The following is a 24,246-nucleotide window of genomic DNA, read 5'->3' as shown; positions in this document are numbered from 1 at the left end:
AAACCCCCCAAACTTGGGACAATGTTCTCTCTACCCTGGGAGCCAAAACCAACTTCAACATAAAGTAAAAAATCAGGAAATAGCCTGGAAAAGTTAGGAAACAACGACAACAAAGAACTTATAGAAAATTAATATGTGACAGAAAAGAGCAAAACACAAACTTAGAAGAATAATGTCAAAACAGCTGCATGCAAAGCCTCAAAAAAAAAAAAAAACAATCTCAATATACACACATTTCCCCACCCCCCACCTCAATTCCTGGAAGAATTCAAACATTTTTAAAAAGTAAATAAGAGAAGAGAAAAAATGAGAAAAAAAATTATGAAGAGTCAACAAATTGGTAAAGGAGGTACAAAAATCCACTGAAGAGAAGAATGCCTTAAAAAACCAGACCTGGCCAAATGGGAAAAGATGTACAAAAATTCACTGAGGAAAACAACTTCTTAAGAAGTACAATAGGCCAAATATAAGAAGGTATAAAAGCTTAGTGAAGAAAGTAATACCTTAAAAATTAGAATTGGGCAAGTGAAAGCTAATAACTCCATAAGACATCAAGAAACAATCGAACAAAATCAAAATAATGAAAAAAATAGAAGAAAATATGAAATATTTCATTGGAAAAACAACTGACCTGAAAAACAGGTTAAGGAGAGATAATTTAAGAATTATTGGACTATCTGAAAACTGTGACAAAAAAAAAGAGCCTGGGCATTATCTTCTATATAGAGATACAAGATGCCTAGGTTCTTATGTGCTTTATGAGACCAGCATTAAAATTTAATTTAATTCAAAATAACATAAGGATAAAGCCTGGGGCAATCACCAAAGCTTTAAGTATAACTGAGATTCCTGATCTTTCCCCTACTCAAGACTTTCCTCCCTAATTACCTTGTAATTAATTATCTTGCATTTCTTTTGTATTTACCATGAGATGTTTATGTATATATTTAGACAGAAGATATATTGACATAATGGATAGAGAACTAGGCTTGAAGTCCGGAATACTTGAATTCAAATCTAGTCTCAGATACTTAGTAGCACATAATCTTGTACACATCACAATCAGTTTGTCTTAGTTTTCTCAGCTGTAAAATAGGGATAACAATAGCACCTCTCAGAATTGTGGCAAAGCTCAAATAAGATCACTGCAAACACAGTACCTAACACAGACTTGGCGCTACATAAACATATATTTACATTGTTTCTCTCAACATATTGTCAAGTTCTTGAAGGCAAAGCTTGCTTCAGCTACTTTGTATCCTCAGCACAGAGAATGCCTAGGAAAATGACCTTTTCTAGATACTTTGTTGTTCCAGTATAATTCTGGCCTGTTTAGTTCACTATACAATTTTTTTTTTTTTAATAACTGCATCTGTTGGGACAATGGAAAAAAAACCCAACACTATAACTCTTTGGTATTTTGATTGGTATTACATTATGTGAATCAATTTTATAAGAATGATGCCTTTTATTTTGCTAACTTGACAAAATCTACAAAAGTTGAATAACCTTCTAGTTATTTAATTGCTTTATTTCTTATTTCTATTGCACAGATTTCTTTATACAAGTCTCAAGAGTCCTAGGTAGGTCAATTTATAAGGAAGAGGATGTCCTTTCACGTAGAAGGCCTTCCCACATTGCAGTCATAAGGCTTCTCTCTAGTATGAATACTCTGATGGCTGGTTGAAAGTCTTCTCATATTCATTATATTCAAAATGTTTTTCTCCATTTTGGATTTTCTGGTGTAGGAAGGACTTCAAAAATAAGATTTCTTCTCAATGTGAGTTTTTTTGATTGGAAGGAAGGGATGAATTGAGGTAGGAAGCTTTCTGCGCTTTGTGAATTTGCTGTGAATTTCATTTAATTCTCTGGTTTTGGAGCAAGCCTTCCCAGAGTGAGTTTTCTCTCCAATGACCTATTTTTGATGGGAACTGATGGTTGGGCTTAGATGGCTTTCTCAAATTCATTAGGCTCCCCAGGTTTCTTTCCAGAATAGATTCTATGATATGCAATAAAATCTGATTTAGATGTAGAAAGTATCTCCCCAGAGCAAATTTTATGACCTTTTCTTGGTTCTGAAGATTAAGTGAAGCTCTCCTGCCTCTCTTTCTGTGTGTGTTATATTTGGGAAGATCCTTTCCTAGAGATACTATTATCTCTTACAAAAAGATTGCTTCCAAACGGATGCTTTGGACACATTTATCACCTGCACAACTCATCATTTTACTGAGAGTTTCCTTTTGGATGATTTGATGATTTTGATGATTTGAGATGATTTTGAGGTGATTTTGAGATTGATTTTGGATGATTGCTGAGGATTTTTATCCTCCATGCTCTTTCTAATCTGCCATCCCAGTCTCAGATTGCTCTCAGACTGGAAACTCAGAGAACATCCTTTGTGAGTCCACAGAAATATCCAGTTTTCAGGCCTTTTCTCCCAAATTGAAAAAAAAAAAAGAAAATGGAAATGTCCCCATTAAGCCACTTGCTAGACATACTTTGTTAGTACAGTTCCTTTGTGTGGGATGTAGAAGACCCTTACCCAAAATGACTACTCAGAGACTACTAGTAAAAAGCAGAAAGGTTGTTTATTAAAACAGGATAGCTGTCCTATCACGAGATAAGAGAAAACTTATGGTAGGAGGACTAAAGAAGTAGTAAAGATACACAGCTTTTATACTAGAGATTACAAGTAAAAGACCCTTGAGAAGGGGAAGGGGAGGCATCTGATTGGTTATTGCTATCTGGAGAGATTGGAATGGAAGCTTTCTGTTTCTAGGAAACAGAAAATCAGGCCTTCAGGCTTCAGATAATTAAACAGACAGTGGTCAAGCTAATAGACTAAATATCCATAAATGTCAAATACTGATAAATGTCATCAGCTCAGGTTAAGTAAATATGTTTATAGCTGGTCAAGGCTCAAGTAAATATGGGCCTGCTCTTATTATATAGGTCATAGGGGAAACACAGAAATAATTAAAATAAAATCCAGAAAAGAATTCACATGTTCCTGTAAGTTCTTCACCTTATCTCTCTATTCCACACACCTTCCAGGCTGAGCAAAGATTTCCATGGAACCTGCCCACTATCTTGTGAGGGAGGAAGGATAGTGATCACGGAAGCTCAAAATAATCTTAGGAGTTTGCTAAAGGGCAACTGACTAAGTAATATCTAAAACATAACAGGAATTCAACTGTCATTTCTATGCCCATGGTCCATGCAGTGTAGGATATGTACAGCACTTTAAAATATTTCAGTAGAAGCTGAATGGTCATCAGTTGGGGGGTGCTTAGAGAGGATTCTTTTTTTTTTTTTTTTTTAAATAACTTTTTATTGATAGAACCCATGCCAGGGTAATTTTTTACAGCATTATCCCTTGCACTCACTTCTGTTCTGATTTTTCCCCTCCCTCCCTCCACCCCCTCCTCCAAATGGCAAGCAGTCCTTTACATGTTGAATAGGTTACAGTATATCCTAGATACAATATATGTGTGCAAGGCTGAAGGCAGCTCCTAAGTCTAGCCAGCAGGAGATCACCATTTCCCACTGTCATCAAAGATGCTTCCCCCTGCTTCATTTAGGAGGTTTTATTGGGCTTGGATATTGCCAAAGATGGGACAGAGGTTAAACTCTGAACCCAGCTCTCTGTTTCAAGGCCAGGGCTGAGAGGAGACAAGGATCAGGTAGTCACCCACAACTCTAGTGGGAAGCAGAACCATCATTATTAGGAGAGCCTTGGTGATCCACTCAAGAGTTGGAGGCAGGAAAAATGAGGACACCAATGAGAACTTCTTAAGCAATAAGGAAAAAAAAAAACAATTATGGAGTAAGAAAAAGCAAAGAAACAAACTCAGAACATCCAAGTATTCATACCACATATCAACCAAACACAAAAAACAAACCTAAATCCAATTCACCAAACAAAAACAGAAATAGCTTGGACCAAGGACTACTAGAGTAAGAGTAAAAAGCAGAATGGAGCAAACAATTCAATGCAACAAGCAACACTAGAATAAAGATCAAAGGTTAAAAAGAAAGGCTTCTACCTGCGAAAATTGACTTTGAAGAATTGGAAATTGGGGGATGCCCATTAATTGGGGAAGGCTGAACAAATGGTGGTATGTGATTGTGAAGCAATATTATTGTGTTGTAAGAAATGATGAGCAGGATGCTCTCAGAAAAACCTGGAAAGATTTCCCTGAGCTCAAAGTAATGAGTGCTGGATACAAAGTAATAATAATAGTATAAGATGATCAGCTCTTAAGAACTTGGCTCTTCTCAGAGATACAATGATCCAAGACATTCTGAAAGATTCAGGATGAAAAATGCTGCCCATATTTAGAGTAAGAATTGATGGTGTCTTAATGTAGATTGGTCAACTTTTTTTGCATTTTTTTTTCCTTGAAGGCTTTTTTGGGGGGGAGGTGTCTATGTTTTCTTTCACTGACTATTAGAGAAATATTTTGCATGACATATATATTGAATGGTTTGCATTCTCATTGGGGATGGGGAGGAAGGAAGGGAAACAATCTGGAACTCGGAGTTTTAAAAGCAAATGTTAAAAAATATTTTTATAAGTAAGAAAAAAATAAATAAAACAATGAAAAACTGAATGAGAAAACAGCAAGGAAAATTTTATAATCAACTTGATGTCTGACAGAATTAACTTGTATATTAACTTTCTCTTGTTTAAAAATATTTTTGCTTTAGGAGTTATTTTTTGGAGGGTTATGTCCTTTTAAAAAAGACATTATTAAGTCTATTTCTTATTTTAAGTATTTTGCATTTTTATAAATAATCACTCATTTAGCTTGTAATAAATTTTGCTAGTCAACATAGTGTCTAATAATTTCCATGACTTACTTTTCAACTGTCAATTCTCTTTAATTTTTGATGTTGGCAATTGGAATTTTTTCAGATTTTTTGTCATTTTTTCTTTTTTCAAAAACCGATTTTATTATTTCAATATATTTTTTATTCAATTTTATTTTGATTTTCAAAATTTCTATTTTAGAGTTAGGTGGATTAAAGGAGAAATTTTACCATTCTCAGACAAACTGTCTCTCTTACTATCTCTTCCTATCAGGGCAGGTGCCTTATCACTTCTGCAGATCTATTCCTATATACCTCAATCAGCTCTGCTGCTATGCTTCCCAGCCTTCCACTGGCCAATGAGCGACCTGAAAGCGAGGTTTGTGCCAGGTCAGAATGACATAAATTACTGCAGACTGAGTGCAGATTGAGCAGACCAGAATGCCTGGGAAAGTATAGCTTGGAATATAGCAAGCTATGCACAGACTAGGCAGGTGTGATGACATCACCAGGCAGGTGTGATTACCTGGGAGGTCACAGTTCCCAGAATAGTCCTTGTTGGTTAAGATGCCCTGAAAGCTGGATCTCAGAGGTCCCTGTGGAGAGCTCTCTCCATTGTGGGGGTGGCACTAATTCATCATGGAGATGGCTTTGGGGAAGTAAGAACACATGACCACAACAGTACAGGACTGACTTTTGCATCCACCCTCTTTCCAAAAAAAAGTGGGAGAGGGTCAGTTTGCCAACTGGGGGCAGACTGAGGACCATGGGAAATTGCTGGATGCTCTTGTTGATTCAGAATCCCATTGCACTGAAGTAGCTTCCTTGTTCTTAACTGAGGGAATCATATGGTCCTGAGCTCAGAGCCTGGCAGATGGTGCTCCACTCCCCCAGATTAACAATGGGCCTATTCCCCAGTGTCTACTGGTTTAGTTTGGCAGAGGGAATATGCTCTAGGCCAGGCCTGACTCAGGCTGGTTTGATACTTAAAATTTGAGACTGGAATGATAGAAGACACTTACAGTCTAACAGTTAACAAAACACTTCTTGCAAATAACATCACAACTTAAAAATAAGTTTACTTAGCCGTAGCAAGGAAAGACTATTCATCAAAGGTCCCATGTTGATTCTGCTGGCTGTAGCCTTCCTGTAATTGGCCATGGTGTTGGGCCAAGTTGTGAGATGCCCTGAGGGAGAAGCTATTGCCTCTTCCTGAGCTATTTGTCTCTGGCCACCACCCTGTGACAATAATAAGCCAAGCAATAACCCCTGGAGTTAAATAGTCTATACTGGGTAGGCCTTAAGATATTGGTCCTGCCACAGCACATGTTTCCAATGGGTGCTGATCTGGCTACAAACAAATGTATATAGTTGGAGGTATCAACTTTTTTTTTTTTTTGGATGCTTATATGCACTGATCCTGATCCCAAAGAAGAGAGCTTCTGATTGTTCAGTCCTATTCAAGTTCCAGACCAATGGCTGCAATATAAGTATTGGAGATCTAAACCAAGCTGACCCTTGAGTTCCCTTTATACAACAGCTCAGCCCACTCAGTTAGGATGTCCTATAGCTTAAGAGTATGGTGTCCAAAGTGTAGCTGTACCTATTTCTCTCATGATGAGATCAGGCATTCCTTAGAAACCAGATCCTTGAAGTAGGGGCCAATTGAGGTAGTGGAGGAGGTAGGTTTTTTAGTTGAGACTGGAGGCCAGTAATTAAAGTTACTTATGAATACTACTAACACCAGAGGGATTGGGGGGAGTATCATCTTCCATTTAATAAGAGGCCTTCTGGGCCTTACCAGCTTGTTCCTATTCAATTCACAATAAGCAACTCCTGATGAAAGGTATTGGTCTGACCCAGCATTATATACTCAGTAGCTAGGTCCAGAAACAGTTGAACAACTGCTTTTTAAAAGTAGTGTGGAGAGGTCATTTTGGGGACCTCAGAGCTCCAGAGCCTGATGATCATTTGGTCTGGCCATTCATAGGTACCTGTCAGACTCCATTCAGCTTGGTCTTTGTGGAGATCTCTGAAAACACAAGTTCAGTGGAAGAAGATTGTTGGATGACCTATTTTAGTACTTTCAGGACTGTATTCTGTTTGGGACTCTAATTTTAAAAAAGGGAGACTTATAAGTATTTCCATAATGGGGGCCATCAAAAAACTTAAGGCTTTCAAAAAATCTGAATTCAGCAAGTATTAGAGCTTCCCATCCCAACTTTATCATATTTATCTTATTTATCATTTTTATCATATTTATTATTTCTTGCTGCACAATAATATTCCACCTCAAGCACATACCCAAAATTTGTGCAGCCATTTCACAATTGATACATACCTAATTTTTTGCTACGATTGCATTCATAAAGGTATTATAAATGTTGTCACCTATGGAACCTCTGGACATAAGTGGCATAGTGGACTGAGTGCTGGGCCTGAAATTAGGGAGACCTGAGTTTAAATACAATACCTGTGTGATCCTGAGCAAGTCATGTAACTGTTTGTCTCAGTTTATTCATCTGTAAAATGAGCTGGAAAAGGAAATGGCCAACCACTCCAATATTTTTGCTAAGAAAAGCCCAAATAGAGCCATGAAGCTTCACATATGACTAAAATGACTGAATGGGAAGAAGGGATTACTATTTTTTCTAGTGATGTTGGCACCTACTCAGTCAAAAGATTTGAACAGTTAAAATTTTTTTTTGGTATTTTAAGGAATATTATATGAAACTTGTAAATTATTTTAAAGAAATAATTGTTTCATTATACTAGAAAAACTATGAATACTGAATTCCATCCATTTAATTTACTTCTCAGAATTTTGTAGTTGTCCATATTTAGGTCTTATAATTTTAGCTTAATTTCCAGATATGGGATGACATCTGTTACTCTGATGTCGAGTAAGTGATGCTTTCAGACTAAAGGCCTTCCCACATTCATTACATTCATACGGTTTCTCTCCAGTGTGAATAATCTGATGCCGAGTAAGAAGTCCTCTCCGTCTGAAAAACTTCCCACATTCATTGCATTCATAAGGTTTTTCTCCAGTATGAATCCTCTGATGACGAGTAAGGTGTTCACTCAGGCGGAAAGCCTTTCCACAGTCATTGCATTCATAAGGTTTTTCACCAGTATGAATTCTCTGATGATGAGTAAGGTGTTCACTTAAGCGGAAGGCCTTACCACAGTCATTGCATTCATAAGGTTTTTCACCAGTATGAATTCTCTTATGTCGAGTAAGGTGTTCTTTCAGACGAAAGAACTTCCCACAATCATTACATTTATACGGTTTTTCTCCAGTGTGAATTCTCTGATGTAGATTAAGATGTCCTCTCTGGCTGAAGGCTTTTCCACATTTTGCACATTTATGAGGTTTCTCTCCTGTATGAATACTCTGATGGAGAGTAAGGAGTTCCCTCAGGTGGAATGCCTTCCCACATTGATTACATTCATAAAGCTTCCCTCCAGTATAAATTTGCTGGTGATGAGAAAGCTGAGAACTCTGAAGGAAGGACTTCAAACAATGGTTAGGTTTGTTCTCAGTGTGAATCTTCTGATGGGAAGCAAGGGATGAACCATGGTTGAAAAACTCCCCATATTTACTATATTCAGATGTCTCTCCAGTGTGAATTCTCTGATGTTCAATTAGTTGTACCTTTTGGATGGCAGTTTTCTCAAATTTAATATTATTAGGAGCATTCTCTTCAATATCAATATTCTGATGGGAATTAACAAATGGGCTGAAATTAATAGCTTTCTCATATTCTTTAGAATAATCATGTTTCTCTGTAGGATAAAATCTATCAGATGCAATAAAATCTGACTGAGAAGTGAAGGATTCTTCACATTCATTATACCTAGACTCTATCTCCTTAGAGTAAGTTCTATGACACTTTCTTGGTTCTGAAGATAGAAAGAAGTTCATTCTGCCAGAATCACATCTGAGAAAATCCTTTCCTAAGAAAATTCTCTGTTGAGCAAAAACCTTTGGTTCCATACTGATACATCGGTTATACTTAATATTTTCATGGCTTCTCATCTCATTGTAAGTTTTCCTTTGAATGATATTTACTTGTTTGGAAATGTTCTCCTCAATGGTCTGTTGCCTCTCTGGTTTTCCACCATATGCCAAAGCTTCTTTCAGACTGGATATAGAAAAATCTTCCTTTATGAGTGTATTTTGAGAAAAATTCTCCCTAGATATACCTAGTTTGGGAGCTGACTCCTTGGTTTCAGGCCTACTGTCCCAATCTAGAAAAAAAAAAAGAAGAAAGGAAATAAAGAAAATGGAAATATCCTCTATACCCATCTGCTATATTTATAATCCTATTTTGAGCTTCTCAACAACGTATCTGTGTGTGTGTGTGTATCTGTAATACACATCTTTCCTACTGATTCTCAAAAGTTTTTGAGAGTAGGAGAAAAGGCATTTCTTTGTTAGGGACTTTCCTTCTGATAAACCATGTATGCCATATCGGCTGGTGGGATGGACCCAGGATGTAAAAAGGGGCTTGGCCTCTGAGGCAGGAGGTTGTTTCTCACAGGTGTTTCCTTGAAAAGGTGAGGGATCTGTCTTCTTGCTAGATCTTTTCTTAAGATGCAGCACTAACTCCAGGTATCCCTTCTGTGGATCCACTCATGCACTGCTGAGTGGGCTAGGCATGGGGTAATCCCAGAGGACAGTAAATATAAATGGCCAGCTTTGAGTCCATAGAAAAGAAAAATGTGGAGAGAAGTAGAGAGAGGCAGAGATGTGGAGAGATTCAGGGATGCAGAGAGAGAGACACAGAGACATACATACACCTGCTCTTGCTTCCTGCTAACCCCTGCTGAGATTGCCAATTAAAAAAAAGGCTGTTTGGCACTTTAACATCAGCTCATCTTCATGTGTATCCAGGGAAGATTGGTATGTATGGCCCTGACAATCAGTAGTCTCAATGGGAGGTTACATTTCTTATAGTTTTTTTTTTTTTTTTTTTTTTTTAACAAAAACTAAGAAATGTTCTGAGTTTCCCATTGTCACAAGATTGAAACAGACTGGAGCAAAGCTCAAAACTTGCCACTAAGTACTCTGGTTCCATCCCATTAGGGCAGGAAATGTGCTACTATGCTGTTACCCTTCAACTCATAGCTGTATTTTTTGCTGATTAATCCCAAAAGCTTAATAAATTATATTCCTATGAAGTTTTATAATTCAATTTATGTGACTTCATTTTATTTCATTATGGCATGAATATGTAAGATATTTGTTATGATTCCATCAAAGTCCATACACACACATACAAAAAAAAAAAAAAACCCAGAAATTTAAAACAGGAGCAGGACTGCTGGGAATATTACATCACAGAAAGGTAAGAAAGAAACAGGACACATCCTGGTTCTGAGGCAGGACCACTGGGCTTGGGGTCAAGAAGTTGCAGTGCTAGTTTCCCTCTGATTACCTGGATGATCTTAGTCAAGTTCTGAGCCTCCATTGCACCTTTAACAAGAGGGGGTCAGAACAGGAGGCCCCTGAGCCAGACCTACATTTGGGATCCCAAGAGCCTTTTCTGACACTGGGACTTATCACGAGACTGACTTGCTGAGGTGGCAGGGAATGACTCTCCTAGGGCTAACACACAGTAGGTGCTTTTCTCCCTAGGTCTGGGCAGCTCTGAGCAGAGGCTCCTGTCCAACTCTGTGGAAGGACTGCACTGACTGACCACTGGGGACACCGTTGTCAAGGACTCCCCTGCCTGGGGTGAGGCACTCACTCACCTGGATGGCCGCTCCCCAGGACTCTCTTCTCTGGCGTCCAAGGAGCCTCCCCTTGCTCCAGCTGGTGGATCACCCGTGGCTTACACATGGCCAGTCCTGCTCAAAGGGTAAAGATGGACACAGAAAGGTTCCACTCAAACTTAGCGATCCCAAGTCTCACCCAAGACACAGGAAACGAAAACCAGATGATGCAGAGATTCAAGGAAACCTAAAGAGGAGATTTCTAACATCTCTGGGGACAAACGACGCGATGGCTAGACCCTGCGGCTGTTCTAGTAGAGCTAAGTCAGGACATCTGCCCTCAGCCTGATGTTTCACTTTGGATCTACCCTATGTAGGCATGGGGCCAAGAAAGCCCCAGGGGGCAGAGCCTGGCACAAAGCCTCAGCCCAGGGGCTGAAGCCAGGAGGAACAGAAGAAAATGCATACAGACCCATGGAGTAACTCCAGGCAACCAGAATACCTCCATACTAAAGCCCAGGGGAGCCACAAGGACAACGCAGGTAGAGAAATGAAGCAGAAGCCAAAGGGCTGCTCTGGGCTGGCCTTAAACCATTTTCTCTCTTGCTCCTCCTGCTTGCTGAGGGGATCTTGTGGGTGGGGTCTGAGCTGGGACAGGGTCAGCTCTTCCTTCCTTGATTTCTTCCTCTCCTGCAAGAGGGTCCCAACCACAGCCCCAGAGGACCCTCTGGGATCAGAATAAGTACCTCTCTCTGTGCTAGCAATGGTTAAAAAAAATACATTATAAATTGTTATAAATTAATGTGAAGGAAGGGGAGGCTTCTGGGTGGGAGTGTGATCCACACCCAGCCAGGATCCCTTTCTACACAAAGCTTACCATGGCTGCCACACTGAGGACCCTCCCCCAGAAATCCCTGGTGGTTCCTTAACTGTAAGAAGCCAACAACAGGCTGTTTCTGAGACACAGACCTGAAGCAGCAAGGTTTGCACAGAGTTAACATAAAGGACCAGGACAGAAATCTGGGATACTTCTGCTCAAGCCCAAAAAGCAGAGATCACAATCACAAAGGAATGATTCCCTGGGACCAAAGGGGATGAAGGTCAATCAGTCTCTCTCAGCCTTTGCCCAAGGAAGGACCCAAAGACCCCAGGGTGGGGAAGGGGAGGGGGAGGCAGGGCCCGGATCCCAGGAGAAGCTGTCCCACCCAGGCAGAGCAGGTTCTGGTAGGTCTCCAGCATCACATCCCGGTACAGCTCCTTCTGAGCAGGTTCCAGGCAAGCCCACTGCTCCTGCGTGAAGACCACTGCCACATCCTGGAAGGTCACCGGCTCCTGAAACACCAAATGCCTTTGTTTGTGCCCTTGCAAACCTGCCCTTGAAAGGAGCCGGGGGCGAAGGGCCCAGAGACTGGGCCAGGGCCACGTGGTTCTCGGGATTCTGGCCAGCAAACTCAGAAAATATTTATACTGTAACATCACACAGAAAAACCACCTTGAAAGACTCACTCTGGGGAAGCTCCCATGGAAACTACCCTTCAGAGGGTTGCCAGCTTGGCTTTGGAAGGAAGCATTAACCCTGATGGCCACCCCATCTCCCGCCCAGAGCCCTTCAGGTCCCATGCTGCACTCCTCCCCTTACACAGCGCAGTTACATTGTGTAGGAAAACACAAGCCACACAGAGTGAGTCTTGGCTTGGAAGGGGAGAACGCGCAGGCGGGAGGAAGCCCAGTTTGTGCTGCCATCAAGAACCTCAGAGCTTGGAAGGGGCCCCAGAGGCAGCGGGAGCAAGCTCAGTGCAAAGGCAAGAGGGTTCTGTCGGAGGACCAGGGCCCGACTTCGAGTCCAGAATTTGAGTCCTGACCTTTCTGAAGGAGATGGACAAGATGGCCTCGAAGGTCCCTCCCAGGCGTCAGCCAGGCTAGAGTGGAAGCCCTTCTGAACTGGGGAGCTCACTCCCTAAAGAGCCCATGATACTTCAGGGTGAAGGATTCTGGGAGCTGCTCCTGACATCAAGCCTCAAAATTCTGTCTTCTGCCACCAAAGAGAACCCGAAGGACCCCCTTCCCCACGATGGCCCGACCAATCCTGGGTACGAGTTACTGTGGCCTCCCCACATGGCATGAGCCCCAAGGCCTTTCCCTTCCTGGGCCCTTCCACTGGACACTTGCCAGCTGCTCCATCCTTTGCTGGGCCAGGGACTGATCCCCTCCCTAGGAGGACCTACCCTCCCCCCTGCCCCCATCCTCCCAGCACATCCAACCAAGGCAGGGCAAGGAAGCTCCTCCAGGTCTCATTCCATGCTGTGGGGACCAGTCAGGCTCTCAGGCTGTCCATCCCCCGCCCCTCATTCTGTCCACCATCTCTCGCATCCCACGGGTCCTCCCTGAGGAGGCGTCTGAGTGGCCTCCAAATGGTGGGACCCCCCTCCCTGCCCCGAGAACATGAGGGTGCCAGCAGAAGCAAAAAGCAGCCCAGGAAGCTGGCTCTTCTTCGAGATTGAACAAAGCAGCTAACAGACAGTTACAGCTTCATGCAAATCCTTGCTCCTGCTGCCTGTGCATTTGGATGTCTGATTCTGGATTCAAATTCCGGAATGGCAACTTACAATGACCTGGGCAAGCTGTCCCAGGGGACTCAATGCCCAGGAGCGGGGCCATTGCTGGAGGCGGGAACCTCCCACTCACCTGGGGAGACCTGGCTGTCAGGAGCATGGGGGCCATTCCAGTGTCCAGAGCTCACTCCTCTTGGGCAAGGGCAGAGAGCTGGGGAGGAAAAGGAAACCGTGAGTGGGGCTGGCCCTGCCCTGCCTGAGAACACCCCCAAAGCCATCTCCCGAACCTTCAGTGCCGTCTGCCAGATGTTGGGGATACGTGGGGAAAGAAAGCCCGTCTGGTCCCCCAGAAGCTTATGTTCCCAGGGAGAGGCAGCAAGTCCAGTCTAAGAACACTCGGGTTCACTCCCTCTCTGAGCCTCAGTTTGCTCACCTAGAAAATGGGTAAAATCAGTCCCACCTACCTTGGGGCTGTTTGGGGCATCAGGGGCATAAACCTCAGTGATTATTCCATCAAATGACTCAACCTATGCAAAGTGCTTTGTAAGCCTTAACACACTAAATGCAGGGCATGGGTCTTTTTAGGGTCATCCTGTTTCCAGGGAAAATGAGGTCTAGGTAAGGATCAAAGAGGCAGAGATGGGAGGAAAGGGTGGGGGGTTTCTAGTGCTGGAAGAGAGGAGGAGGAGGAGGGCGAGCAGGCAGGGAAAGGAGAAGGAAGAAAGGGAGGCGGGGGGAGAGAGAGAGACAGAGGAGGGAGAGTTAAGAAGAAAAGACAGAGAAGGAGAAGGAGGAAAAAAGGAGGAAGGAGAGGAAGTAGGAAAAAGGAGAAGAAAGGGAACATGAGGGGGAGAAGAGAAGGGAGAGGGAAAGAAGGGAGGAAGAGAAAGGGGGAATGAGAGTAAGGGAGAAAAGGGAAAGAAGTAAAAAAAAGGAGGACGGGGAGAGGAGGAAGGAGAAGAGACAGGAGAGAAAGAGGAGGGGTTAGAAGGTGAAGAAGAGGAGGAGGTGGTAGAAGAGACAGAGAGGAAGAGAGACAGAAGGGGAAAGACAAGAGGGAAGAAGGGGAGGATGGTGAGGAGTAGCAAAAAGAAGCTGTAAGAGAGGGAGGATGAGGAAGGGAGGGGTAAGAGGGAGGAGGGCAGCGAGCAGAGCCTTTGGGCAGGGGGCAGGTGGCCCGCAGGACACTGACCCAGAGCTCCCCTCGGAAACACCCGTGGCTCCCACCAGAGAAGAATCAGGACAGTAGGGGGAAGCGGAAGTCACTTGTGAGAGCCTGCCAATCAAGCGGAACCTCCCGGCGTTTCCACGACAACTGTTCTATAGTTGACAAGCCCTATGCTTTCTGGGAAATGTAGTCTTGAGGAGCTGGAGAGCTGTGCTCATGCACGATTTAGTTGCTGCTACCCTAGAAACCTGCCAGTGCCCAGGTGGAGGAGGAAGAGGAGGGAGCTGGCTGGGTCATTGTCCTGTTCTCCTTGCTGCCTTGCAGTGAGATGCCCCAGGCCTGGGACAGGGTGAGGCGGTGGGCAGCCTCTGCATTTTGCCCCAGAAATGTGCTTTCAGCGATTGGGAGCCCGCGCTGGAAGACGCTCTCAGAGGTGGCAGCCACAGCCTGTTCCCCTGTGGAGACTCCTCTGCTGCCTGGGGCCTGGGAAAGGGCCAAGAGTCTCCTGAAGTGGACAGACACAAGATAGACAGCTCAGACCAGATTATTTAATTAAAGCGCCCTTTATTGGCTGGCTGGCCAGTGACTGACCCCACGAGGACAGGCTAGTGGAGATCAGGCGAACCTTTAACAAGGTGCACTTTTAAGTGAGCTTGCCACATCCTGGTACAGCCTTGCGACAAGTTTCGGAAATCACCGTTTCTCGTTTACAATGGGGATATGTCTGGATGTGAGTGAGCACACAACGGAACCTGTTGACATGTTTTGCACTGTTGTCCCAACTCATTTGGGTCCCCAGTAATTAGAATAGGTAGCCTTTCCCAAACAAAAATGACTATCAGCAACAATAAAAATACTAAAAGAGAGCTATATCCATCTAGCAACAGATAGATGACTAGGCCAAGTACTCACTTATTTAGTTAGGATATAATGACTACATGTTTTCAGATAGGAAACTGCAAGCTCTTGTATCCACTAAACACTTACCCTGATTATAGAAAATTGCTATAAGAGGAAAAAGCAGGGACATGATTATAATCAAAAACTGGTCCTTCAGGCCTCAGGCTGAGAGCACATACATGACAGGATAAAGCATTCTTAGCTTAGATAAACAATTCCACCTTATAGCCAGATTCAGTAATAATCAAGTAGGTTCTTATTCAAAGGAATACTACCAGGAAACTAAGTCAGAAGGATCTCCCCTTAAGCAGAGGCCAAGGTTGTCTTTACAACTCTTATCCAGACACTAACTACTACCTGTAACAATTCAGGATCACATTCCTCTCAATAGCTTGTGGCATTTTCCTTTCAGATGATGGATTACTGGCTTGATGATCAGACAATCATATCTGAATTCAAAACCTTAAATAATATCAGCTTCAGTCTCAGATTATATCTCAAATAGCAGGACTCATTAATCAAAGCTTCAGGTGAATTTAGGTCTCTCTCAAGGATTACATATCCTCAGGAAGTATTGACCATATCAAAGTAGATGAATTTTAATTCAACATTACACAAACCATTGTACTTTTAAGATGCTCAATAACCAATCTATATCAAAACATGTTCAGATATTAACCATGTTCAAAGGACAAAGATAGACTATTTGCTCAGAATTTCCAAAACAATGAAACAACTCTAAAATGACTCAATACAAACCAACTAAAACTCACATAGAATATAAAGTATCCTATTTCACATTGAAGAACCCTATCAGACTTCCGGCCAACATGGTGGAGAGGAGGCACACAGCTGTGTAAACTCCGCGTTTTTCTCTCAGAATCCCTTTCATTACAAGCCTCTGAATTAATGCTTGACTGAAAAAAAAAAAACCCCACAAATAGTTACCAATAGAAGACGTCCTTGAAATTCGCCAGGAAAGGTCTGTTTTTGCTCGAGAGCAGGGATGGTTTTAGATCGGGCACAGGCTGAGGGCAGGCAGCGGCAGCGCCCGGGAGGCAGCTCATAGCCAAGCAGACCGGAGTGGGATGGGGTATGATCTCAGCTGTCTCAGTGCGGGGAGCTTTGCTACAGGATTGGACACTTTGCCCTGGCAGCAAGCCAGCAGCCCAGCAGAGAAGCTAAAAACACCTGGGGGTGAAGAATACAACCCCAAACAGCTGGAGTCTCTGGGGACCTGGCCACCCCTCCCCCACAGTTTCTCATCATGCTCTCAGAGTCTCAGAGCGCGGGCGCAGCACAGTCCTGCTAGTGCCTCGCTGCTGCCCCTGCAGTCTGTAGAAGAAGCTCGGTAACACCACCCAGCCCCTCCCCCCCAAAAAAGCAGATTCCATTTAGGGGTTTTTTCTTTTTCTCTTTTTGCTAGTTTGTCTTTGATTCTTCTCTGACAAAATGAGCAAAAAATTGAATAGGATTTTAACCCTCGACAGCTTCTATACAGAGAGCAGACTCTAAACCCTGAGAAGACTAAAAACAGACTGTCCCCAGGCGAATCCCCAAAGGAGGAGATCATCTATTCCTCAGCACAGATGAACCTCATAGAAGAAATTAAAAAGGCTCTCACAAGAGAGCTAGAAGGAAAATGGGAAAAGGAGAGGGAGGCTTGGCAAGAGAGTCTGGAGAAGTCATCCCACTCATTTAAAGACAGAGTGGATAAAGAAATAAAATCCTTGAAAAATAGATTAGTGAACTGGAAACAGAAAATAGCTCTCTAAAAAACAAAATTGGCGAAATGGAAAAAAATTCCATAGAACAAAAGAACTCAATTGGACCATTAGAAAAAGATTTTTAAAAAGTGAGTGAAGAAAATACCTCATTGAAACTCAGAATTGAACAAATGGAATTGAATGATTCGAGGAGACAAGAAGAATCAGCAAGCAAATCCAAAAAAATCAAACAATGGAAAAGAATGTGAAATACCTTATTGGGAAAACAACAGACCTGGAAAACAGATCCAGGAGAGACAATCTGAGAATTATTGGACTCCCAGAAAAGTATGATGAAAAAAAGAGCCTGGACACTGTTTTCCAGGAAATTATCAAAGAGAACTGCCCAGAAGTCATAGAAACAGAGGGTAAAATAGACATTGAAAGAATTCATCGATCACCTACTGAAAGGGATCCTAAAATCAAAACACCAAGAAATATAGTGGCCAAATGCCAGAACCCTCAGATGAAAGAAAAAATACTTCAAGTGGCTAGAAAAACCCAATTCAAGTATCAAGAAGCCACAATAAGGATCACCCAGGATCTGGCAGCTTCCACATTAAAGGATCAAAGGGCCTGGAATATGATATTCCGAAAGGCTAAGGAACTTGCTATGCAACCAAAAATAACTTACCCAGCTAGAATGAGCATCTTTTTCCAGGGAAGAAGATGGACATTCAACGAAGTAAGCAAATTTCACCTATTTTTGATGAAAAAGCCAGAACTTAACAAAAAGTTTGATCTACAAATATAGAACTCAAGAGAAATCTAAAAAGGTAAAGAATAATCTTGGGAACTATATTTCTGCTATAAAGATGTATAAAGAATACATGTATACCTTGTTCTAGAAACTAGATGTGGAAAGGACATTGTACCAGAAAAAGGGTAAAGTGGGGGTACTACATCTCATGAAGAGGCAAAGGACACCTATTATATCTGAGAGAAAGAATAGAGGGAGATGAATATAGTGGGTATCTTACTGCCTTCAGAATTGGCTTTAAGAGAAAAATTTTAGACATATTCAATTTATGGTGAAACTTCTCCCACCTCATTGAAAAGTGAGAAGGGAAAAGTGAAAAGGGAAGGAATAAGCTAAGGGGAAGGGAATACAGAAACTGGAAGAGAAAGGGGTAAGATAGGGGGAGGAACTCTAAGGCGGAGGGAGAGATACTAAAAAGGGAGGGCTGTGAGAAGCAAGTGGTGTTCACAAGCTTAATATTGGGAAGGGGGGTAAAGGGGAAAGAAGGGAGAAAAGCATAAACAGGGGTTAACAAGGTGGCAAGTAATACAGAATTAGTCATTTTAACCATAAATGTGAACGGGGTAAACTCTCCCATAAAGAGGAAGTGGTTAGCAGAATGGATTAAAAGCCAGAATCCTACAAAATGTTGTTTACAGGAAACACACCTGAAGCAGGGAGATACATGCAGGTTAAAGGTAAAAGGCTGGAGCAAAAGCTACTATGCTTCAGGTGAAGTCAAAAAAGCAGGGGTAGCCATCCTGATCTCAGATCAAGCTAAAGCAAAAATTGATCTAATTAAAAGAGATAAGGAAGGGCACTATATCTTGCTAAAGGGTAGCATGGATAATGAAGCACTATCTATATTAAACATATATGCACCAAGTGGTGTAGCATCTAAATTCTTAAAAGAGAAATTAAGAGAGCTGCAAGAAGAAATAGACAGCAAAACTATAATAGTGGGAGATCTCAACCTTGCACTCTCAGAATTAGATAAATCAAACCACAAAATAATTAAGAAAGAAGTCAAAGAGGTAAATAGAATACTAGAAAAATTAGATATGATAGATCTCTGGAGAAAATGTAATGGAGACAGAAAGGAGTACACTTTCTTTTCAGCAGTTCATGGAACCTATACAAAAATTGACCATATATTAGGACATAAAAACCTCAAACTCAAATGCAGTAAGGCAGAAATAGTAAATGCATCCTTCTCAGACCATGATGCAATGAAAATTACATTCAACAAAAAACCAGGGGAAAGTAGACCAAAACATAATTGGAAACTAAATAATCTCATACTAAAAAATGATTGGGTGAAACAGCAAATCATAGACATAATTAATAACTTCACCCAAGAAAATGATAATAATGAGACATCATACCAAAATGTAGGGGATGCAGCCAAAGTGGTAATAAGGGGAAATTCCATATCTCTAGAGGCCTATTTGTATAAAATAGAGAAAGAGAAGGTCAATGAATTGGGTTTGCAACTAAAAATGCTAGAAAAGGAACAAATTAAAAACCCCCAGTCAAACACTAAACTTGAAATTCTAAAAATAAAAGGAGAGATCGATAAAATTGAAAGTAAAAAAAACTATTGAATTAATTAATAAAACTAAGAGTTGATTCTATGAAAAAAACCAACAAAATAGACAAACCCTTAGTAAATCTGATTTAAAAAGGAAAGAGGAAAATCAAATTGTTAGTCTTAAAATGAAAAGGGAGAACTCGCCACTAATGAAGAGGAAATTAGAGCAATAATTAGGAGTTACTTTGCCCAACTTTATGCCAATAAATTCGACAACTTAAATGAAATAGAAGAATACCTCCAAAAATATAGCTTGCCCAAACTAACAGAGGAAGAAGTAAATATTCTTAACAGTTTCATCTCAGAAAAAGAAATAGAACAAACTGTCAACCAACTCCCTAAGAAAAAATCTCCAGGACCAGATGGATTTACATGTGAATTCTATCAAACATTTAAAGAATAATTAACTCCAATGCTAAATAAACTATATGAAAAAATAGAGATTGAAGGAGTCCTACCAAACTCTTTTTATGACACAGACATGGTACTGCTACCTAAACCAGGTAGGTTGAAAACAGAGAAAGAAAATTATAGACCAATCTTCCTAATGAATGTTGATGCTAAAATCTTAAATAAAATATTAGTAAAAAGATTACAGAAAATCATCCCCAGGATAATACACTATGACCAAGTAGGATTTATACCAGGAATGCCGGGCTGGTTCAATATTAGGAAAACTATTAGCATAATTGATTATATCAATAATCAAACAAACAAAAACCATATGATCATCTCAATAGATGCAGAAAAAGCATTTGATAAAATCCAACATCCATTCCTAATAAAAACACTTGAGAGCATAGGAATAAATGGACTTTTCCTTAAAATAGTCAGGAGCATATATTTAAAACCGTCAGTAAGCATCATATGCAATGGGGAAAAACTGGAACCTTTCCCAGTAAGATCTGGAGTGAAGCAAGGTTGCCCACTATCACCATTATTATTCAGTATTATATTAGAAACACTAGCCTCTGCAATAAGAGTCGAGAAAGAGATTAAAGGAATTAGAGTAGGCAATGAGGAAACTAAACTATCACTCTTTGCAGATGACATGATGGTATATCTAGAGAACCCCAGAGATTCTACTAAAAAGCTATTAGAAATAATTCAATTATGAATTATTTAGCAAAGTAGCTGGATACAAAATAAATCCCCATAAATCCTCAGCATTTTTATACATCACCAACAAAATCCAACAGCAAGAGATACAAAGAGAAATTCCATTCAGAATAACTGTTGATAGCATAAAATATTTGGGAATCTATTTCCAAAGGAAAGTCAGGAATTATATGAGCAAAATTACAAAAAAGTTTCCACATAAATAAAGGCAGACTCAAATAATTGGAAAAATATTAAGTGCTCTTGGATAAGCTGAGCGAATATAATAAAGATGACAATACTCCCTAAACTAATCTATTTATTTAGTGCTATACCAATCAGACTTCCAAGAAAATATTTTAATGATCTAGAAAAAATAACAACAAAATTCATATGGAACAATAAAAAGTCAAGAATCTCAAGGGAATTAATGAAAAAAAAAATCAAATGAAGGTGGCCTAGCTGTACCTGATCTAAAATTATATTATAAAGCAGCAGTCACCAAAACCGTTTGGTATTGGCTAAGAAATAGATTAGTTGATCAGTGGAAAAGGTTTGGTTCACAAGACAGAATAGTCAACTATAGCAATCTAGTGTTTGACAAACCCAAAGGTCCTAACTTTTGGGATAAGAATTCATTATTTGATAAAAACTGCTGGGATAACTGGAAATTAGTATGGCAGAAATTAGGCATGGACCCACACTTAACACCATATACCAAGATAAGATCAAAATGGGTCCATGACCTAGGCATAAAGAACGATATTATAAATAAATTAGAGGAACATAGGATAGTTTATCTCTCAGACTTGTGGAGGAGAAAGAAATTTGTGACCAAAGATGAACTAGAGACCATTACTGATCACAAAATAGAACATTTTGATTACTTCAAATTAAAAAGCCTTTGTACAAACAAAACTAATGCAAACAAGATTAGAAGGGAAGCAACAAACTGGGAAAACATCTTCACAGTTAAAGGTTCTGATAAAGGCCTCATTTCCAAAATATATAGAGAACTGACTCAAATTTATAAGAAATCAAGCCATTCTCCAAATGATAAACGGTCAAAGGATATGAACAGACAATTTTCAGATGATGAAATTGAAACTATTATCATTTATATGAAAGAGTGTTCCAAATCCTTATTGATCAGAGAAATGCAAATTAAGACAACTCTGAGATACCACTACACACCTGTCAGATTGGCTAAGATGACAGGAAAAAATAATGATGAATGTTGGAGGGGATGTAGGAAAATTGGGACACTGATGCATTGTTGGTGGAGTTGTGAACAAATCCAACCATTCTGGAGAGCAATCTAGAATCATGCCCAACAAGTTATCAAACTGTGCATACCCTTTGATCCAGCAGTGTTATTTCTGGGCTTATATCCCAAAGAGATACTAAAGAAGGGAAAGGGACCTGTATGTGCCAAAATGTTTGTGGCAGCCCTGTTTATAGTGGTTAGAAACTGGAAATTGAATGGATGCCCATCAATTGGAGAATGGCTGGGTAAATTGTGGTATATGAATGTTATGGAATATCATTGTTCTGTAAGAAATGACCAGCAGGATGAATACAGAGAGGACTGGCGAGACTTACATGAACTGATGCTAAGTGAAATGAGCAGAACCAGGAGATCATTATACACTTCGACAACGATATTGTATGAGGACATATTTTGATGGAAGTGGATTTCTTTGACAAAGAGACCTAAGTTTCAATTGATAAATGACAGACATAAGCAGCTACACCCAAAGAACGAACACTGGGAAACAAATGTGAACTATCTGCATTTTAGTTTTTCTTCCCGGGTTATCTATACCTTCTGAATCCAATTCTCCCTATGCAACAAGAGAACTGTTCGGTTCTGCAAACATATATTGTATCTAGGATATACTGCAACATATCCAACATATAAAGGACTGCTTGCCATCTAGGGGAGGGGGTGGAGGGAGGGAGGGGAAAAAAATCGGAAAAGAAACGAGTGCAAGGAATAATGTTGTCATTATAAAGTAATCATTAAATAAAAAAAAATAAAAATAAAAAAAAATAAAGAAATGACCAGCAGGATGAATACAGAGAGGCTTGGAGAGACTTACATGAACTTATGCTAAGTGAAATGAGCAGAACCAGGAGATCATTATACACTTCAACAATAATATTGTATGAGGATGTATTCTGATGGAAGTGGATTTCTTTGACAAAGAGACCTAACTCAGTTTTAATTGATCAAAGATGGACAGAAGCAGCTACACCCAAAGAAAGAACACTGGGAAACGAATGTGAACTATTTGCATTTTTGTTTTTCTTCACGGGTTATTTTTACCTTCTGAATCCAATTCTCCCTGTGCAACAAGAGAACTGTTCGGTTCTGCAAACATATATTGTATCTAGGATATATTGCCACATATCTAACACATATAGGACTGCTTGCCATCTAGGGGAGGGGGTAAAGGGAGGGAGGGGAAAAATCGGAACAGAAGCGACTGCAAGGGATAATGTTGTAAAAAAATTACCCTGGCATGGATTCTGTCAATATAAAGTTATTATAAAATAAAATAAAAATAAATAAAAGTACTGTCAAAAAATAAATAAATAAAGAACCCTATCAGAATTAATTTTCTTCATCTTAAAAAAAAGTTAATTCAATTTCCTCCAATTGAAGAGTCCCTTTAAACTTTTCTCAAAATATAAATAACAGGTAGAACATCAATATAGTTAAAATTCCTCTCAGCACAATTAATCTTCCCTCCCACCAAAATTGCATTCCTAATTGCAAAGTGAATTTAAGAAGTTATAAATTGTCCATAACAAATCCATTCTTGAGGTTCCTCCACAGGTCCTTTAAACTTGGTGTTCTCAGCCTCCAGATTGTAGTCTCAGTCATCTGTAGAGTCTGGTAAAGTCCTTCTGCTGCTTCAAGGAGGACTTAGTAAGCATCCATTCTTCTGCACACTGTGAACTCCAAAGGTGTTATCTGGATCAGCAATCCTTGTTTTCTAAGGGCTAAAAAGGGATGAGGGTTAATGCTTCTAAATACCAGTGTACAGTTTCTTAAAAACTTATCCTTTGTTTCAAAAGAGCTTTTTTCTTTTTTTCTCCCCAAATAAAAGTAAACCAAACAGCATCTCATCTGGGGAAGATCACTTCTGGGAATGGTTCTTCTTATTTATTTATTTTTTAAGAAAGCAAAGGACAAGCATTTGGTCCAAGGCAATCTAGTCTCTAACATCAATTTAGTAATCCATTTCTTAAGAATCTGATTCATTCTTTTTACTTTTCCTGATGAGGGCAGTTGCCCAGGTACATGGAATTGTCACTCAATTTGCAATCCTTCCCTATTATATCTTTAAAAAACCTTAGAAGTAAAATATGTTCCTTTGTCAGAGTCAATAATCTCTACCAATCCATGCTTAGGTACAATTTGTTCCAATATTATTCCACTAACCCCTCTTAGCAGCAGAACCCAGAGGAAAGCTTCCACCCATCCTCACTGGAGTTGCTTCATTAAAACCTAACCTGAGTATTTTGGAGCCAGGCTTCCTCCCTACAGAGGGGCACTTCCTCAATACCTTCTTGTTTATCTTTAGACATCTAAAGTGTTTATCACACAGCTTCTAGATACAATTTGTTCTGCAACTACACATAACCAAAATGTCTTGATTTTATGTCTTTGTTAAAGGTAGAAAGCAAGACAAACCTTAACATTCAGAATATAGATAATATTTAAATAACCTTGGACCAAATTTCACAAAAATTATACCACATATCCAGCTGGGCTGACAAAATATTAAAGTACAGCTCATATAATTTTTACAAATTGTCAAATGTACAAATTAGAAAGCATCATAGTAGCTTAATTATATTTTATCTACAGAGGAAAATCCTCTTGAGTT

General features: G+C 40.2%; 2 protein-coding genes across 2 annotated transcripts in view; both read right to left on the bottom strand.

Moving 5' to 3' along the window:
* LOC127562447 (zinc finger protein 883-like) overlaps positions 1-16,516 on the bottom strand; it is an 80,985-nt gene extending 64,469 nt beyond the window's left edge. The window contains exon 1 of the transcript XR_007953678.1: positions 13,219-16,516. The gene's annotated coding sequence lies outside the window, so the exon portion shown is untranslated. The remainder of the gene's footprint in view (positions 1-13,218) is intronic.
* LOC127562451 (zinc finger protein ZFP2-like) lies at positions 7,607-10,565 on the bottom strand. Its single transcript, XM_051998182.1, has one exon. The coding sequence runs from the start codon at positions 9,122-9,124 to the stop codon at positions 7,673-7,675; it is 1,452 nt and encodes a 483-aa protein (XP_051854142.1). The 5' UTR covers positions 9,125-10,565; the 3' UTR covers positions 7,607-7,672.
* Positions 16,517-24,246: the final 7,730 nt, after the last annotated feature.

Source organism: Antechinus flavipes, chromosome 4 (assembly GCF_016432865.1).
Source record: "Antechinus flavipes isolate AdamAnt ecotype Samford, QLD, Australia chromosome 4, AdamAnt_v2, whole genome shotgun sequence".
Lineage (NCBI taxonomy): Eukaryota > Metazoa > Chordata > Mammalia > Dasyuromorphia > Dasyuridae > Antechinus > Antechinus flavipes.
This window is presented reverse-complemented; position numbering and strand designations above follow the sequence as displayed.